The sequence below is a fragment of the Staurois parvus genome, unplaced genomic scaffold (genome assembly GCF_062004578.1).
Source record: "Staurois parvus isolate SC_StPar_1 unplaced genomic scaffold, SC_StPar_1.0 ptg000334l, whole genome shotgun sequence".
Lineage (NCBI taxonomy): Eukaryota > Metazoa > Chordata > Amphibia > Anura > Ranidae > Staurois > Staurois parvus.
In genome coordinates, this window is record NW_028318130.1 from 7,137,758 (window position 1) to 7,158,471 (window position 20,714).

The 20,714-nt window shown below is 44.8% G+C and overlaps 1 protein-coding gene across 2 annotated transcripts in view; it reads right to left on the bottom strand.

Annotated features, from left to right (window-relative positions):
- GPM6A (glycoprotein M6A) overlaps positions 1-20,714 on the bottom strand; it is a 335,676-nt gene that overhangs the window by 85,805 nt on the left and 229,157 nt on the right. For both annotated transcript variants that reach the window (XM_089684046.1, XM_089684045.1), the window contains exon 2: positions 13,889-14,081. In XM_089684046.1, the coding sequence (XP_089540172.1) occupies positions 13,889-14,081 (193 nt within the window). The remainder of the gene's footprint in view (positions 1-13,888; positions 14,082-20,714) is intronic.

Consider the following 20,714-nt stretch of genomic DNA (forward strand, 5'->3'; position numbering starts at 1 on the left):
GCTTTCTTGAATTTGGTGCAGGCCCTTTAAAGGGGGCCATACCCCCAAAAAAGTGTCACAAAAGCTTTATTGAATTCCAACCAATGTTTGTTAACAGAACACATCTGTCCACACATATGTGAACTGGGCCCTAAAAATAGGAGTAGCATTTATTAATAAGTGGACACATTAATAGAAAGATCCACTCTATAACAACAAGTCAGTTGTTCAATTTCTCAGACTAAAGTAGAACTATAGGCAAAACTTTTTTTCATTTTGGATAGAGTAAGGGAGGGTTACAACCCCTGTCAGTTTATTTTTTGCCATCTGTGTCCCATTGGGGAAATTTACGTTTACTTTCTGTCCCATAGGTAAAACGGAAAGTGAGTGGGAATCCCTAAAATTTAAAGGAAGCCCTTGCCCCTTTGTTTCCTTGGGGAACCAGTGTCCCCAATGGAAAGTTCCCCCTCTGTTACTGTTCTGAAGCCAACCCAAAATTTGGGATTTTCTTTTACTTTCACTTTCAATGATAATAGAAACAGGACAAATAGCAAGGGTGAATCTCCCTAATGGGGGCACAGACAACAATAAAAACCTGATAGGTGTTATAATCCACATCCACTGTATCCAAAAAAGGCAGAAAGTTGTACTTTACATAAATCAACCCCAATGATTTCAATATTTAGGTTTCTATGCATTACTGTTGAGAGAACTGACCCAAAAAGGTGGACTACTCAAAATTCTTTATTATATTATATATTTCTTAAATACCGCATGCCTCGACCACTACTTAATTACCATAGGCATTTAATTATTTATTTCCTTCTGTGAATTGACTATACCCTTTTTCATGCGGTAATTACCAAGCGTTTTGAGGTGAATACCACAAAACATACCACAAAACGACATAGTGAATTTACAATTTCAGGATCGCATGCGATATTTAGGGAAAATGTGTACGGACACCAACATTGCTTTGAAAAAAAAGTATTCATACCCCTTGAAAATGTCCACATTTTGTCATGTTACAACCAAAAATGTAAATGTATTTTATTGGGTTTTTATCTGATAGACCAACACAAAGTGGCACATAATTGTGAAGTGGAAGGAAAATGATAAATGGTTTTCACAATTTTTTTACAAATAAATACCTGAAAAGCGTGGCATGCATTTGTATTCAACCCAAAGTCAATACTTTGTAGAACCACCTTTCACTGCAATTACAGCTGCAAGTCTTTTTGGGGATGTCTCTACTAGCTTTGTACATCTAGAGAGGGACATTATTACCCATTCTTCTTTGCAAAATAGCTCAAGCTCTGTCAGATTGGATAGAGAGCGTCTGTGACAGCAATTATCAAGTCTTGCCACAGATTCTCAATTGGATTTAGGTCTGGACTTTGACTGGACCTTTCTAACACAGGAATATGCTTTGATCTAAACCAGGGGTGGGCAAACTTTTTGACTTGAGGGCCGCAATGGGCTCATATATTGGACCCGGGGGCCGGACCAAGAGTAGATGAATGATGTGTATGTGTCATCCATAGTAAGTATAGTAATATTCCCCCATAGTAAGCATAGTAATTAATCCCCCATATAGTAATTCATCCCCCATAGTAATTCATCCCCCATATAGTAATTCATCCCCCATATAATAATTCATCCCCCATAGTAATTCATCCCCCATATAGTAATTCATCCCCCATATAGTAATTCATCCCCCATAGTAATTCATCCCCCATAGTAATTCATCCCCCATATAGTAATTCATCCCCCATATAGTAATTCATCCCCCATAGTAATTCATCCCCCATATAGTAAGTCATCCCCCATAGTAAGTCATCCCCCATAGTAATTCATCCCCCATATAGTAATTAATCCCCCATATAGTAATTCATCCCCCATAGTAATTCATCCCCCATAGTAATTCATCCCCCCTATAGTAATTCATTCCCCACATTAAGTCCCCAAGTCCCCCCTGTGTCAATTCACTTACCTTTGCTCCGCGCGTTCCTCTCGCCGTGTTCCCGCGCCGTTCCGGTGTAGCATGAAAATCTGTCTCCTATGAGGATCTGTCCCCCTCGACGTATCTGCGCATGTGCCAGTTTCAGGCATTAGCAGCCGATCGGCGATCTCCGGCACATGCGCAGATACGTCGAGGGGGACAGATCCTCATAGGAGACAGATTTTTATGCTACACCGGTCTTCAGGGTGGACTGTGAGAGGAGCCTAGCTCCCCTCATGTTCGTCACGCTGCCCTGCCTACACACATCCTGACAGCCATCCTGACAGTATCACGCTCCGCGGGCCGGATTAAAAGGTCCGCCGGGTCGTATATGGCCCGCGGGCCGTAGTTTGCCCATTGCTGATCTAAACCATTACATTGTAGCTCTGGCTGTATGTTTAGGGTCCTTGTCATTCTGTAAAGTGAACCTCCGCCCCAGTCTCAAGTCTTTTGCAAACAGGTTTTCTTCTAAGATTGCCCTGTATTTGGCTCCATCCATCTTTCCAGCAACTCTGACCAGCTTCCATGTCCCTAGTGAATGAAAGCATTCCCACAACATGTTACCACCACCATGTTTCACACACATACTTTTGCTTTTAGGCCAAAACGTTCAATTTTGGTCTCATCTGACCAGAGCACCTTCTTCCACATGTTTACTGTGTCCCCCACATGGCTTCTAGCAAACTGGAAACGGGACGTCTTATGGCTTTCTTTCAACAATGGCTTTCTTCTTGCCGCTCTTCCATAAAGGCCAGATTTGTGGAGTGCACAACTAATAGTTGTCCTGTGAACAGATTCTCCCGCCTGAGCTGTGGATCTCTGCAGCTCCTCCAGAGTTAACACGGACCTCTTGGCTGCTTTCCTGAATAATGCTCTCCCTGCCCGACCTGTCAGTTTAGGTGGACGGCCATGTTTTGGTAGACTTGCAATTGTGCCATACTCTTTCCATTTTCAGATGATGGATTGAACAGTGCTCCATGACATGTTCAAAGCTGGGATATTTTTTTATAACCTAACCCTGTTGTAAACTTCTCCACAACTTTATCCCTGACCTGTCTGGTGTGTTCCTTGGTCTTCATGATGTTGTTTCTTTACTAATGTTCTCTGACAAACCTCTGAGGGCTTCGCAGAACAGCTGTATTTATACTGAGATTAAATTACACACAGGTGGACTCTATTTACTAATTAGGTGACCTCTGAAGGCAATTGGTTCCACTAGATTTTAGTTATAGGTATCAAAGTAAAGTGAGCTGAATACAAATGCACACCGCACTTCAGATATTTATTTGTAAAAAATTTTTAAAACCATTTTTCATTTTCCTTCCACTTCACAATTATAAGCCACTTTGTGTTGGTCTATCACATAAAATCCCATTAAAATACATTTATGTTTTTGGTTGTAACATGACAAAATGTGGAAAATTTCAAGGGGGATGAATACTTTTTCAAGGCACTGTAAATACCACAATTGATCTGCTTCAGTGAATCGAGCACATTGTCAGAATTAGAGATGAGCGAATCGAACATGGCGAAGTGGAATTCGTTTCGAAGATCAGGAAAAATTCGATTCGCGCCGAATCCGAAAATTAGCAAACTTCGGATGCACGAATCGAATTTTCCCAAAAATGGCGGCGACATGTGTGGCGACGGAGCGGGGATCTCTGGGAAGGCGCGCAGACAAGGCGCGCTGACCCATAATGCATTCATTCATGACATGTGATCGCATTAGCCAATCAGCAGCCAGCCAGCCAGCACTGTGTAATGGTGGAGCTATAAATTGCGGCCATCTTAGAATTCTCCATTAGCCTCCGGTCATTCAAGAGAGACAGACCTGTCTGTATTAGGGACAGAGTTAGGGCCACAGAGACTTTAGGGCCACAGAATTGTTACTCAGGGACACAGAATTGTTACTCAGGGACACAGAATTGTTACTCAGGGACACAGAATTGTTACTGAGGGACACAGAATCGTTACTCAGGGACACAGAATTGTTACTCAGGGACACAGAATCGTTACTGAGGGACACAGAATCGTTACTCAGGGACACAGAATCGTTACTGAGGGACACAGAATCGTTACTCAGGGACACAGAATTGTTACTCAGGGACACAGAATCGTTACTGAGGGACACAGAATCGTTACTGAGGGACACAGAATCGTTACTCAGGGACACAGAATCGTTACTCAGGGACACAGAATCGTTACTCAGGGACACAGAATTGTTACTGAGGGACACAGAATTGTTACTCAGGGACACAGAATTGTTACTGAGGGACACAGAATCGTTACTGAGGGACACAGAATTGTTACTCAGGGACACAGAATCGTTACTCAGGGACACAGAATTGTTATTCAGGGACACAGAATCGTTACTCAGGGACACAGAATCGTTACTGAGGGACACAGAATTGTTACTCAGGGACACAGAATCGTTACTCAGGGACACAGAATCGTTACTCAGGGACACAGAATCGTTACTCGGGCACACAGAATTGTTACTCAGGGACACAGAATCGTTACTCGGGGACACAGAATTGTTACTCAGGGACACAGAATCGTTACTTTCTGCTTCACAACCACTATTGAATTAAAGAGTATGTCAGACAACACGCAGAGGAGTGGCAGAGGAGGCAATGTTTCAGGAGCGAGCAGACGTGGCAGCAGAGGAAGGGGTCGAGGCAGCACTAGTCGCAGCCAGAGGCCAGTGCTCCCGGTGTCATCCAGCGGTCGTGTCTCCACCGACAACCCTGCCGTCATCGATTGGTTGACTCGGTCGTCTTCCTCTTCCCAGGTCACCTCTGACACCTACAGCCAACGGTCGGTGGGTACGTCAGACACAACCGTTAGTTGGCATGGCCCGGGAGCAAGCCCACTGAAATCACGTGTCCTCTACCTGCCCCTGTCCTTTGGTGTTCCCTCACCAAGCGAAGTATCGCATGCTGTGGGCTCAGCCCCACTGTACAGTGAGGAAGAGCTAACAGAGGGCGGTCAGGAACGGGGGGAGACATCCGCCTCTTCAGCAGCCAGGCGAAGAAGTACTGGTGAGGAGAGTGGCTCGGTAGCCGGTCTAGAGACAGGTCTGTCTCCTGACCCACACGCAGCCGAGGGGGCTAGTAGTGACGCGGAGACCCTAATTGATGATGATGAGGCTGATCGCACTTGGCAGCCTCGTCGTCATCAGGCTATTGCTTCCGCATCATCAGGAGAAGAGGGTGCCAGCTTGCCAGTGAGCAAAACAGTCGGTGGGTTGCCCAGGAGGCAGCAGGGTCGCAGCAGTGTCAGTGGAGGCAAACGGCCACGGAGTAGAGCACCAGCTCTACTGCAGCCTACCACCACGGCCAGTAGTGGTGCCGGTGTGCACGGAGGAAGTAGCAGTCAGCCAGTGAGGAGTAGCGGGGGAAAAGTTTCCTACTCGGCGGTGTGGCAATTTTTCGTCAAGCCGCCCGAGGAAGTAAACGTAGCCGTATGTCGACTATGTGACCAGAAAGTCAAGCGTGGCCAGGGGGCCCATGTTGGGACTACAGCGTTGCGTCAGCATATGCAGCGTCGCCATTCGGTGGCCTGGGAAAACCGTGATAAAGATACGGCGGTTCTGCCTGCCCCAGCCCCCGCTCCATCACCCGCTCCGTTTCTTGCTCCGTCACCCGACGTCAATCGCCCTCTATCAGCCAGTCAAGGCTCCAACACCTCTGCTGAGGGGAGTTGTCGCTCGTTGGCATCTTCCGCTCGTTCAGATGCTCCTTCTCCTGCTACTCCTCTTCACGGATTCCGTCAGCAGTCTTTCTTGGAATCCGTTTCCAAGAGACAACAGTTTGCGAGCACGCACCCAACGGTGCAGAAGCTGAACGTCCTCCTGTCCAAGTTGCTGGTGCTGCAGTCCCTCCCTTTCCAAGTGGTGGACTCAGCACCTTTCCGAGAAATGATGGCTTGTGCCGAGCCAAGGTGGACAGTGCCAAGCCGGCATTTCTTCGCCAAAAAGGCAGTGCCAGCCCTGCATTCACATGTAGAAGAGATGGTGGGCCAGTCTTTGAGCATGTCGGTCTCTGCCAAAGAGCACGGCAGCGCCGACGTGTGGAGCTGTAACTACGGTCAGGGACAGTACATGTCATTTACGGCCCACTGGGTGAACGTGGTGCCGGCACAGCCGCACCAGCAACTTGGACAGGTCACGCCGCTTTTGCCTCCACGTTTGCACGTCCTTGATCCAGCAAAGATGTCCGCCTCTACCACCTCTTCTTCCGCCGTGTCCTCAGCCGCCACCCCCGTGCCAAGTCCCATTACCCGACCGGCATATCACATGTGCAGGGCGCAACGGTGTCATGCTGTGCTGCACCTGGTATGCCTTGGCGCACGTAGTCACACAGGGGAGGAACTTCTGAGTGTAATGAACAGAGAAATCGACAGATGGCTGTCTCCGCGCAAACTGAAAATCGGAACCATGTTGACCGACAACGGAAAGAACATGGTGTCTGCTCTGCGTCAAGGAAGGTTGTGCCATGCGCCATGCATGGCTCACGTATTCAATCTGGTTGTCAAGCGGTTCCTAAAATCCACCATCCCACTGCAAGACATCCTTAAAATGTCACGTAAACTTTGCATGCATTTCAGCCATTCCTACACCGCAAAGCACACCCTCCTTGAGCTGCAGCGGCAGAACGGAATTCCACAGCATCGCCTGATCTGCGACGTTGCAACAAGGTGGCATTCAACCCTACATATGTTAGACCGCCTTTACGAACAGCGAAAGGCCATCACCGATTTCCTGATGTTACAAGCGGATAAAGGTACTCCCCTGTGTAACTTAGATGTCAGCCATTGGCAGCTCATGCGTGACACCTGCCGCTTGCTCAGGCCCTTTGAGGAGGCCACGCTATTCGTGAGTCGGCAGGACTATGGGATGAACGACGTCATTCCTCTGTTGCACGTCCTGGAACAAATGCTGTTAACAATGGCTGGTCAGGGTGCGGTAGACGTGGCGCACAGATCTCAACGCCACATGACCCCTGTGGGGGCAGGACAGGAAGAAGAGGAGGAGGTAGAGGAGGACATTGGTGCTCAGGAATTATTGAGTGAAATGGGTGGTTTTTCCACTCAGCGGACAGGAGTGGAGGAGCAGGAGCATCTGGTAGAGGAGGAGGAGGAGGAGACAGAGGACCCAGACGCACCGTGGCAGTATGCTGTGGAGATGGAGGCAGGGAGTCCCTCGCATTCCTTGGCACAAATGGCCCATAGCATGCTCGGTTGCTTGCGTAGCGACAGCCGAATAATAACCATCAGACAGAGGGATGACTTTTGGCTGTCCACCTTGTTGGACCCTCGCTACCGTTCAAAAATGGTGGCCTTTTTCACACCTGCTGAGAGGGAGGCCAAAATAAAGTACTATAAAAACCACCTATGTAGTCAGTTGGTCTCTGCCTTTCTGCGCCAACGTCCATCCTCAGACACTGTGGGCCCTGTGCGCTCGCGTTCCGCTGCCATGGCAGCAGGGGAGGGGTGGGGTGGTAGGAGCAGTGGCAGCTCCACCAGCAGCGGCTGCCTCAGTCTGCAGTCGATGATGAGTAGCTTTCTTCACCAGCGCAGTGAGGAAACTACTAACCAGCCGCAGCAGCAGCAGCATCAGGTGGACCTGGAGCAGGACCTCAAACAACAGGCTCGGGCCTACTTGGACAGCACCCTGCCAACCGAGGTAGACAATCCCCTTGACTACTGGGCAACGAAACTTGACCTTTGGCCCCAACTAGCTGAATTTGCCCTTGAAAGGCTGTCATGCCCGGCCAGTAGCGTGGCATCGGAGCGCGTGTTTAGTGCGGCAGGAGGTATTGTAACTCCGCGGAGGACACGACTGTCCACCCAAACTGTGGAGAGACTCACGTTTGTGAAAATGAATCAGGCGTGGATTAGTCTGGATTTCAAACCACCAGTTCCTGACACAACTGACTAAATCCGCCATGAATCATGCCCCAAACATGTTATTATTTTTAACATAGGCCTCTGTATGGCCTTCAATTTAAGCTGCTTACGCTTCGCCACTCTGCCATGGGCCCCTGTACCGCCTCCTCTTGCTGCTGCCAGGTCCAGAGTGTGTCATGGGTCCCTGTACGGCCTCCCATTGCTGCTGACTTCATCGCCAGACTCTGCCATGTGCCACTTTCAGGTCTCTTTACACTGTTGGTGGGTTCCATTTTGTGATAGGGTGCTGTATGGCCTTCCATTGCTGCTGCCTCCACCGCCACCCTGCGCCATGTGCCTCTGTCGTCTGCTCACGCTGCTGACGGCTTCCGCTTTTTAACCGAGGCCTGTGTTTGGCTTCCGAATACTGCTGCATCCACCGCCACCCTGCGCCATGTGTCTCTGTCGTCTGCTCACGCTGCTGACGGCTTCCGCTTTTTAACCTAGGCCTGTGTATGGCTTCAGAATAATGCTGCCTACACCGCCACCCTGCGCCATGTGCCTCTGTCGTCTGCTCACGCTGCTGCCAGGTCCATACTGATTCATGGCCCCCTGTACCGGCTCCTCATGAACGTGGTTCAGCGGGTTTGCATCACTTAACGGCAAATCGTTGACAAACGCTGGGACGTTCAGTGTTGTGCGCATTAAGCCAGACACCAAAGGGCAGCACAGACCTGTTATTACTCGCTCAAGCATGGCTGAACAAAACCAGTCTCTACCACAAATTGGACCCAGACCTGCCCAGGGTCTCGTAAGTAGATTGCACGGAGGAGTAGAGTTCGTTATTGGAATTTACTGTGAGGGACTTTTAAACCTAGGCCTGTGTATGGCCTTCAATTGAAGCTGCTTCTGCTCCGCCACTCTGCCATTGGACTCTTGATAGTCGACGACTATCAAGAGTCCAATGGCAGAGTGGCGGAGCAGAAGCAGCTTCAATTGAAGGCCATACACAGGCCTAGGTTTAAAAGTCCCTCACAGTTAATTCCAATAACGAACTCTACTCCTCCGTGCAATCTACTTACGAGACCCTGGGCAGGTCTGGGTCCAATTTGTGGTAGAGACTGGTTTTGTTCAGCCATGCTTGAGCGAGTAATAACAGGTCTGTGCTGCCCTTTGGTGTCTGGCTTAATGCGCACAACATTGAACGTCCCAGCGTTTGTCAACGATTTGCCGTTAAGTGATGCAAACCCGCTGAACCATGTTCATGAGGAGCCGGTACAGGGGGCCATGAATCAGTATGGACCTGGCAGCAGCGTGAGCAGACGACAGAGGCACATGGCGCAGGGTGGCGGTGTAGGCAGCATTATTCTGAAGCCATACACAGGCCTAGGTTAAAAAGCGGAAGCCGTCAGCAGCGTGAGCAGACGACAGAGACACATGGCGCAGGGTGGCGGTGGATGCAGCAGTATTCGGAAGCCAAACACAGGCCTCGGTTAAAAAGCGGAAGCCGTCAGCAGCGTGAGCAGACGACAGAGGCACATGGCGCAGGGTGGCGGTGGAGGCAGCAGCAATGGAAGGCCATACAGCACCCTATCACAAAATGGAACCCACCAACAGTGTAAAGAGACCTGAAAGTGGCACATGGCAGAGTCTGGCGATGAAGTCAGCAGCAATGGGAGGCCGTACAGGGACCCATGACACACTCTGGACCTGGCAGCAGCAAGAGGAGGCGGTACAGGGGCCCATGGCAGAGTGGCGAAGCGTAAGCAGCTTAAATTGAAGGCCATACAGAGGCCTATGTTAAAAATTCCCCCCAGCAGCAGCGTGGGGAGACGACTATTAGTCGTCTCCCCACGCTGCTGCTGGGGGGACTTTTTAACATAGGCCTCTGTATGGCCTTCAATTTTAGCTGCTTACGCTCCGCCACTCTGCCATGGGCCCCTGTACCGCCTCCTCATGCTGCTGCCAGGCCCGTAATCTGCCATGGGCCCCCGTACCGACTCCTCATGCTGCTGCCAGGCCCGTAATCTGTCATGGGCCACTGTACCGCCTCCTCATGCTGCTGCCAGGTCCAGAGTGTCTCATGGGTCCCTGTACGGCCTCCCATTGCTGCTGTCTCCATCGCCACACTCTGCCATGTGCCACTTTCAGGTCTCCTCACACTGCTGGTGGGTTCCATTTTGTCATAGGGTGCTGTATGGCCTCCCATTGCTGCTGCCAGGCCCGTAATCTGCCATGGGCCCCCGTACCGACTCCTCATGCTGCTGCCAGGCCCGTAATCTGTCATGGGCCCCTGTACCGCCTCCTCATGCTGCTGCCAGGTCCAGAGTGTCTCATGGGTCCCTGTACGGCCTCCCATTGCTGCTGTCTCCATCGCCACACTCTGCCATGTGCCACTTTCAGGTCTCCTCACACTGCTGGTGGGTTCCATTTTGTCATAGGGTGCTGTATGGCCTCCCATTGCTGCTGCCAGGCCCGTAATCTGCCATGGGCCCCCGTACCGACTCCTCATGCTGCTGCCAGGCCCGTAATCTGTCATGGGCCCCTGTACCGCCTCCTCATGCTGCTGCCAGGTCCAGAGTGTCTCATGGGTCCCTGTACAGCCTCCCATTGCTGCTGTCTCCATCGCCACACTCTGCCATGTGCCACTTTCAGGTCTCCTCACACTGCTGGTGAGTTCCATTTTGTCATAGGGTGCTGTATGGCCTCCCATTGCTGCTGCCTCCACCGCCACACTGTGGCTCCACACTCTGGTTTTGGCCCCGTGACTGCCCAAATGAGTGAAGTGTGCGGTGATTCTAAGATCGACGGCACTCATCTGCATGTCATACTGACTGACAGTATTATTTCTCTTCCCCAGCAGACTCCAAGGGCATTTAAATTAAAGGTACAGTGTTCTGCACTAATATAAAGGCTCTCTGAAGCCTAGAAACACCCTTTTTACACGTTAAATTCGCAGCGAATATATTCGTCTCGAATCGAATTTATTCCGCGAATTCGGCGAATCAGCCGAATCGAATTTTTGAATAATTCGCTCATCTCTAGTCAGAATCATAGGGCAGAATCTATCCGTATAACTCTATTACTTAAAATGGAACTTTACTCATAACAATTGATAACAAATAATGTTCTTTAGCAAGGAACATACATTCTATTTTAATATTTATGCTACCAAAATTAGTGTGTGATGTAAATTGCCTCCAGCATTGTTCTTGTTTCTTCTTGCCGGAGGCTGCCATTGTAATGAAGCTCAGAACCCGAACAGCAGTTAAAGCAGAACAAAACCCTCCTATCCTTTACAGCCAAGGAAACTACCATCTGTTTGATCTGCAACTGCCATGGAGCTGAACATGTGATCAGTTATAACACCAGTCATTTGATGGTTTGACAATTTGGTTGAGAACACAAGCACATGTGACAGTTAGCATGCCTGGCATACAGGGAATGTAACATTTTTTTTCAAAACTGTTAAATCAATAGGTTTAGTTCTGCTTTAATCTTTACACTGTCAGCAGATCGGCCTCTAAAATTTGGCACAGTGCCTAAAAATGGACAGCAATTGAGCATGTGCAGACCAGGGTGGGACACTGTATTACCAGATTTTAATCCCCCTGGCGGTATTCCCGAGTGTAGCTCAGGGTTAATTATCAGTACCAAAAGCGGTAACCCCGAGTTACACCCGGGATTACCCTGCAGCATTGCTCTGGGATTCCTGTTTCACTTACCTTGTACTGCACTCCCCTGCAGCGTCCCCGGCCATCTCCTCCAGCCAATGCCGGCATCCGTTTTCCGGGTTCTGGTCACTGCGAGTGTCAGGACATGCGGGATGGATGAGGGCCGGAACCGGCGGGAAATTTAAAAATTTTAAGCACTTCAAGCCTGGACACTTTTACCCCCTTCCTGTCCAGGCTAATTTTCAGCTTTCAGCGCTATCACACTTTGAATGACAATTGCGCGGTCATGCAAGACTGTACCCATATGAATTTTTTAGAGACAGATAAAGCTTTATTTTGGTGGTATTTATTCACCACTGGGATGTTTATTTTTTTTGCTATATACATGAAAAACTCCTAAAATTTTGAAAAAAAAGTGTTTTTCTTATAAAATTTTGCAAATAAATATTTCATCATAAATATTGGCCAAAATTTATTCAGTTATCTTTTTAGTAAAAAAAAAATTACCCAAATTAGTTTCTAACCAAAAGTTATGATTTGTAAAAAAATGTTTTAACATTTTTATTTTATTTTTTTTATATTATTTATGTTTTTGTTTTTTTTACATACTGTCACCCTAGCAGTACAGTGTCACCATGGTGACACTGTACTACTTGTGGGGGGTGAGGAAGATTTTTTTTTTTTTTTACACTGATTGCTTTTACACCCATAAAGGCTGTAAAAGCAATACTTTCTCCTCTCTGGCTACATTCCTGCAGCCATTGAGAAATACTGTGTTAGCTGTGATTGGTCACAGCTTGTCAGATGGCACAAGGCTGTTGTGACATCTTGCTTACTACTCTGCATGTGATCACTGATTGGCCAATCAGTGATCACATGATCGGGACCTCGCACAGAGGTCCTGTACGACGATCAGGAGCAGGGAGGCCGTTTTAAATTGCTACCCGCCCTTGCACTGCCACCGTCCATCCATTTATATACAATGGCCGGACGGGAGGTGGTTAAAAAGTGACATTCACGAAATACACTAAAATCACATAGTATAACATTACTGTTTCAAACCATTTCACATACATTTTGTCCCTAGTGCTTCGTCCTGTGCCCTGTCTGCATTTTTACTGTTCTTTCTGCCTTGAAACTGAGAAACGTCCATGGCGTCCAAAAAGCGTCCCTTTATGTCAGACCAGCTAGAGAACAGCGATAGTAAATCAAAACTACTTGCAGAATTGAGTGATAATGATTTGTGGGGAAATTCGTCAGACTAAAAACGATTTTGCGACTAAGCTCAGTGATGTGCGAACTTGGAGCTCTATTTCAAATTTCAGTGTTTTTGGTTGATTACAATATTGAATTAATGTTATTATTATATTATTATTTTTTATGATTATTTATTAAATTATAATTTTTGATTTTGTGTTTCAAATTTTTTCATATCCAGGATGTTTACTAGACTCTTGTTTGGACAGATTTCAGTGAGTTATTCCTAAAAATTACAGGCCTACAATAAAAAAAAATACATATTTCCATGCAAAAAAATGTATCGTTTTGAGCACAGAAATATGGACATAATCAGACCGCTAGGGAGGTTAAACAGTATAGACCCTTATTGCACATATTTTACATATCTATATCCACCTTACCAACCATTCAGTGTCTGTTACCCCTCTCTGCCAATCCCTCCACTGGCTTCCACTTGCCCAATGAATAAAATTAAAAATACTAACAACAACTTACAAAGCCATCCACAACTTTGCCCGCAGCTACATTACTAACCTGGTCTCAAAATATCTGCCAAACCGATCTCTTCAATCCTCCCAAGACCTTCGGCTCTCTAGTTCCTGTCACCTCCTCCCATGCTTCAGTCCTCCTGGACTTCTCCCGAGCTTCTCCCATCCTATGGAACTTCCTTCCCCAATCTGTCTGACTATCTCCTAATCTATCTACCTTTAGACAATCCCTGAAAACTGTTCTCTTTAAAGAAGCTTATCCTGCTTCTAACTCGTAAACTGCCTTTTATTTCCTCCATCAGCTCATCCCCCACAACTATTACCTTTTGTATCACTCAACCCTTCCTCCTAGATTGTAAGCTCTAACGAGCAGGGCCTTCTGTTTCCTCTTGTACCAAATTGTATTGTAACTGTAATGTCTACCTTCATTTTGTAAAGTGCTGTGCAATCTGTTGGTGCCATATAAATCCTGTATTATAATAATAATAATAATCTATACCTGCAAAGGGGCCAGCCTGAAGTGATCTATCAAGATTCAATTTTCTCCCTATAGTTCCACTTTAAATAATCAAAAATTGTATTTACAGTTTGTAGAAATGTATGATATTATGACTCACATGGTAAAGACGTCAAGTGTGTCCCCAGCAGTTCTTGCCATTTCAAAATAGGTCTGCAGAATGTTGACAGTGCCTGAGAGAGCCTCGTGACCACAGCCACAGAACAGTGCAACCCCGGCATACAGCAGGATAGTAGCGATCAATGATGCATACGGAATACCCCCAAGGCATTTTATGCAGCATTCGAAGCAACCTTCAAACAAAACAAATAGATACAAGGTGAAATGGCATTTATGAAAAGGAGGATACAAATTGCTTCAGCGGTCTAATATCTAGCCTTGGTGTACTGAACTGATTTAACTGATACAAAGGGTGATGCTATGCATCTAGTAAACACATTCAATTAGCTACTAATGCTATCCAGAAAACATTATAGCTGTGCTCAACCCAGCAGATCTACTCATTATCTCAAAATACCTTAATGTGAGTTCTGTGCCACCTCCTCCACCAGAATTACTCATTACTTTTACTACTCAGAATTTCTGAAGTCAGGCTTCTTGTATGTGAGAGGCAGCAAGAAGCCCATAGAAAACCATGCAGGCTTCCTAAGTGCAAAGGAATACCTGATGATCCTGCCAGACGTCTAGTGAACTTGTAAGTTCATTTGCCCTGTCTATCTGGCCACTGTGAAATACAGAACATTCTTACCATATTATAATATGTAATAGAGATGAGGAGTCGATGGAGAAGGGGGTTGTAGGCTAGCATAGCCTGGCCTTCCATTGCTCCTCTCATTGCTTCTCAATAAATGTAATAGAGATGCGGAGTCGATGGAGAAGGGTGGTTGTAGGCTAGCGTAGCCTGGCCTTCCATTGCTCTTCCATAAATATGGTACAGTGAGTGAGCACCCTAGGGCAGTGTTACTGGCAGGATCACCAGGTGAAAATAAAGGGAAAAGGCATGACAAGAGAAAATGTAACACAGCCACCACATCTAAGCTGCATTCTATTATATTTTTGTTCTTGGCTTTAGCTGCATTTAAGTATCAAGCATGTAGGCTGTGTTCCTCCTATGCATTTAAAGGGATAGTTCACATTCACCAAAGAACTGCCTATGCAGGTTAGGGGTGTCTGCAGATAAAAACAAACTTGGCAGCTCCGAATAAAGTTGAATAATGCCCTTGCTATAGGTGTAGGCACTTTACGTACCTCATGAAGCCTGACTGGAATACTCCTAGGACCTTACTAAGTGAGGTCTACATGTTACTGCTCTCCGTCCCCATCACAGGTGTGAACTCTCATACGCTGAGCTCAGAGCTACTGTATCAGGGGGAGCATGTGAGGGGGTCTGAATCAGAGAAAAATCTCACAACTGTGATGTTGGGGGTGAGCAGTAATGACTAGGCCTCACTTAGCAACGTCCTGGAAGTATTCCAGCCAGGCTTCATGAGGTACGTAAATGGCCTACACCTATAGCAAGGACATAGTTCAAAGTTAGTCAATGACACACAGTTTGTTTTTATCCACAGACTTTACCTGCATAGGCAGTTCTTTGGTGAAGGTGACCTAGGTTGCATTTTACATTTTGATAGTATAGTATTTTTTAATAAAAGAAGCAACAGAGAATCCACTTATAAGAATAATGAAATACATAAAATGCTATATACCATTATTAATATACATTCATACACACTGTATATACATACAACTAGTACATACATTTTGAATAATATGATGTTTAATGTTTAGGTTGTATATGATGATGTTTAAAGAGAAATATATACAACAAAGTATTTTAATCATATCATTTATTTTTGTGTCGGTCACAAAAGCAAAATTAATTTGCAATTTCTTTCCAAACAGCAATGGCTATATTGTTGCCATTGTGTACATGATTTGTGAAGGCATGTATTATTTCTGTCAACTGTGCAAAAACAACAGCCAGCAAATGCACACCTAGGAAATGATTATATGTTTTTGGAATATACATCGAATAATAACGTCTCAGTCAAATGCAGCAGCTGCAAAGCTATGACGATTAAAGTGATTTATAAAGCCTGAAACCACCAGATTCAATAGAGTGTCTTCACTTTAATTTATGAACTCTTCTTTATTCAGGTGTGTGCATACAGCTATACTTTGACTGTGGGTGTTGTGTAGTCCTGGCATCAAGATCACTAGCCCCAGGTGTCCAGACATGGAAATTAGGTCTCAGGCATGGTGTTATTGCATCCATTGCTGAACAAAAAGGTATTAGAATCTTCTAGTCTGACACTTTGGACCATAGGGGTAAACAAAAGAAAACATAGGTAGAGATCTTTTACACTTATGACGCCCTTTGAAGAAAGATCATCATTCAAATCACTCTTTAGAGGGTGTGGCCTCATCTCAATAGGGAAGCATGACAGAAGGGGCCGCATGCCAAAATCTGCAGTTGGAGAGCAAAAAATGTGCAGTTGCGAAGCAAAGCAAAGCTGCAGCAAATGAACAGCCCCGTAGGACTGTAATGTGATGATTGGTGGCTGGAGGGCAGTAAAACTGTGGCTCAGACACCTGTTTTTTTTTTTGCCCCCCCACTTCCTGGTTGACTGTGCTAAAGAGCCCTTATTCTTGAAACCTGACCAATGCACAGTCCAATAATGAAAGAACGAAAATCCTCTGATCCCAACACACAAATTCCAGCACCATAAATAGTTAAAAAATAGAAGATTATATATATATATATATATATATATATATATATATGTATTACACATTTATTACAAAACATAAAACCATAGCTCATAATATGCACTGTAGGCATAACAGTCTTGATGTAGAAGCTCTCCGATGCATTTCGGTATCAATCTTCATCAGAGGCATAAATTCAATGTAATTATGTATGTGATGGTGACACAATTAGAAACAGCTCTTTCTACATTACTTCTTTTATATTCAGTGGTTTTATAATGGTATTTAATAAAGATGTATATGAACTTTTTATTTATTGGTGCCATTAAAGTCTCATCCTATTGGGGGGGGTTTCTGTATACAGTAATCAAACAATCCAGGGATGTAGGCCCTTATCTAAGTATTGCCACATTATATTTATCTCTTATTATAAAACATAAAACCATAGCTCATAACATACACTGTAGGTGTAGCAGTCTTGATGTAGAAGCTCTCCGACACATTTTGAGTATCACTCTTCATCAGAGGCATAAATGCAATGTAATTATTCATGTGATGGTGACACAATTAGAACCAGCTCTTTCTACATTACTTATTTTATATTTAATGGTTTTATGATGGTATTTAGTAAAGATGTATATGAACTTTTTATTTATTGGTGCCGTTAAAGTCTCATCCTATTGGGGGGGTTTTCTGTATATTGTAATCAAACCATCCAGGGATGTAGTGCCCTTATCTAAGTACTGCCACATTATATTTATCTCTTATTATAAAACATAGCTTGTAACATACTCTGTAGGTGTAACAGTCTTGATGTAGAAGCTGTCCGACGCATCTCGAGTATCACTCTTCATCAGAGGCATAAATACACCAGAATAGAGAGGTTAGCAGTTGCAAGCCTACAAATGAAAGCTAAAAACAATAAGTGTGGTATGGCGGTGATGTGATTCCATGGTGAAAGGGTCCCAAAAAAGGACAATTTTAAATGCAGAGCTCTAGAGGGTAGCTAGAAGATCTTATCCACCACTCAAAACAGGACCATCAAAGAGCATGACAGGCCACAATACTCCAACATCAGGGAAGAGTCACAAATCTAGTTTTTTCTTATCCCCCCTGAAAGTTCCACAAAGACTTGAAGAGCATGCCAGTGAAGTCCACCTAATGGATGTGGCAACAATGCTGCACTGTTCCTAAATTCAAAGCAGCGTTGTCACTCTCATGCAGACTGTGACTGTTTGCACTACAGTGGCATGAAAAGATGTGGCTATTAGCATTGTCACTGCTGATTCAAAAGCCTATAGCTAGTCAATTAGCGACTGGCCACACCCAGTCCAGTCCACTGTTTTTTGGATTGATATCACTGCCTCTGTTTCTACCACCCTCCCTCTGTGGGCTGCAGTGTCACGGGGGACTGGGGGGATTTGTATAGACTGTCATACAGGAGCCTTTAGATGTACTTTAAAACATTCAAAAGTCCACAACTGTTCCAGGCGGTTTTGGCACTCTGTTGCTTATAAATTACTGTTTACCTTGCAAAAATGCACTTTAACCCTTTAACCCAAATTGCATTCAATCCAGCTGCATTTGCCCTCCATTTATAACATGCATATGGAACTATATTTTTATGAAGCAATGTTTAGGTACCTTTAAGACCACTTTTCACACTAGCTCCAGTGGTATTTAAGGTAAAACTAATATGAACTCCAACTAGCAGAATAATTCCTTCCTATGGTGAGTGAAATAGTTGGACCTTTTGACTTATTCAACTGTACAGACAATAAAGTTTTTGTGTAACATGAATAGCAAATTCTGTTGTATGTGAATAGAATACAAGAGTTATACTTTTATTTCTACATCATGCTTTTCTCTATAGAACCTGATGATGTCTCTATCATGGAAAAAAATAATAAAATCTATTGTGCCGCTGAGTTCTTGGCTATTTCAAGTACAATAACAACAATTGAGATTTAACTGAAAAGATTCCAAGACAAGCTTTGCTACAAGGTCAGAATGAATTGTTGTATTGTGTTAATGGGCCCCTAATTTATGCACAAAGCAAAAAAATGTTTTATTTAGCTCTGTGATAAAACATTTTTGTATAAAATTTCCTTATTGGAAAGAAAATATAATTACATTTCATCTTATAGGTAGGCATGGGATGAAAATGTATGAAACCTTTATTTGAAACTACAGTATGTTTGCAGTCATATTGGTATGGATATTTGAGAAAAATTAGAATGCCGTAATATATTTACTATTCTATCCTCTCCAATGCTGGCTACACCCTAAAGGCCTAAGCACTCGATCACATAATCTCTGCTGAACTCTGATTCCCCTATTCAGCACACATCATATAATGAACATCCTAGATATTCAAGGATGTTGACAGAACTCAAGGTAGCCAAAAACAACATATTTGTCAGGACAGGTATTTCAACCCATCTATTATTCTTATCACCTCCTAATGTAAGTAAAGAGTTATATAACAGTCCCTGATAACCTGTAATAAGTACATCTGGGACCCCACCAGCCCCCCATATATATACAGAGCCCTTGGCCATCTCCCTCAAGTATATATACAGCCCAGTACTAGTCTCTAAAGAATACATCTAGTTTCTGGCCAGCCCCCCCTATGAATATACACAACTTTAAGCCTGCACTTGTCTTCTCAGGCAAACACTCCAATGCCATGAAAAGGCTATACTTGCCTGTATACTTTGAGCAGACAAGATGGATGCTGCAGAACCATAGAAAAGTAAAGCAATGGCTGGGAAGAATGCTTGTTGTGCTATGTTGCAACTCCCTCCACACTCCTGTCCTCCATCCACACACGTCCTACCAAGTAGGATGCCTGGGGCCATTTAACTTGAGAATGACACAGGGCCTAGTGCCCCCACTAAGGATGGCTTTAAAGCCATTTTCCCAGCCTGCAAACAACAATGCATATGTTTCAATTTCATGAATGCAGATTTGCAATAAAGCCTTTCATAGTTTTGGTCTTTTTGAGCTAAGATACTGAACAATTATTAAAAGAAATCTCCAGACCCACTCAAGACTTAGTAGGGATATCACCCTACTTCTGTATGTAGTGGACAAGAAACTAGGCATTCCACAGGGCAGCTTGGTCAAACAGTAACCTTTCCTCCCAATGCACATGTGAAACCTGCACACCTGCTGGAAAGCAGTCTATCCCTGGAATTTACAAAGACATATTTTGAAAAAGTGTCTCTTATGTATTCTAAAAGTGGTGCAAATTGCACCAAATTCATGGACGCTTTTGCAAAATCTGTCTGAACCAGTTTTCCTCTCTGTACGTGTAGCTCCACTTAAGATTCGAAGTGTCTGCATTCTATATTGTATTTGGCGCATTCATTGCATCACAATGTAAAAGTGGCACATTTTAGAACAACCTGCTGTATATACCTGAGAATGATGTTGGGGAAGCTAAGTATATACAGATGTTACTGGAAGAAAAACACACATATACACATGAGGAGAAAGTTGAAAGACTGTAAATATACATGAGAGGGTTGGTCAGGGGCGTTTTAAATATAGTGTTTATACTATATACTGTAAGCATAAATGAGTACACCCCTTATGAAAAGTAATAGTATAATCAATATCTCAATGAACAAAAGAACAAAATGTTGTGTTTTGAGTTTTATTAAACATTTTCACCACGTCTTCTAGGCATGGAATGAACAAGTTGGTGAAATATTGCAACATCTATCTTTTTCCATTCTTCAAGAATGACCTCTTTTAGAGCCTGGATGTTGGATGGAGAGTGATGTCTCTTTAGAATTCCCATTGGCTTCAGATCAGGAGACATACACTATATTCAATATATATTCAATATAGAGCAGTACATCTGTGAATTCATGATACCAATAAAATGCAGCTCCCTGACATCAGCACCACTCATGCAGCCCCACAGAAGGACATTGCCAGGCACCATGCATTTTTCTTTGTACTCCTCACTTTTGCGACGCCATACAGTTTTGAAGCCATCCTTTCCAAAAACATGTATCTTGGTCTCATCACTCCAGAGTACAGAGTCCTAGTAGTCTTCTGGTGCTTCATGGGTCCTGGCAAATTCTAGGCGGGTTTTTTTGTGCATGGGCTTTAGGAGAGGCTTCCTTCATGGACGACACCCATGCATGCCATTCCTCTGCAGTGTACGCCGTATTGTGTTACGGGAAACAATCACCCCAGTTTGG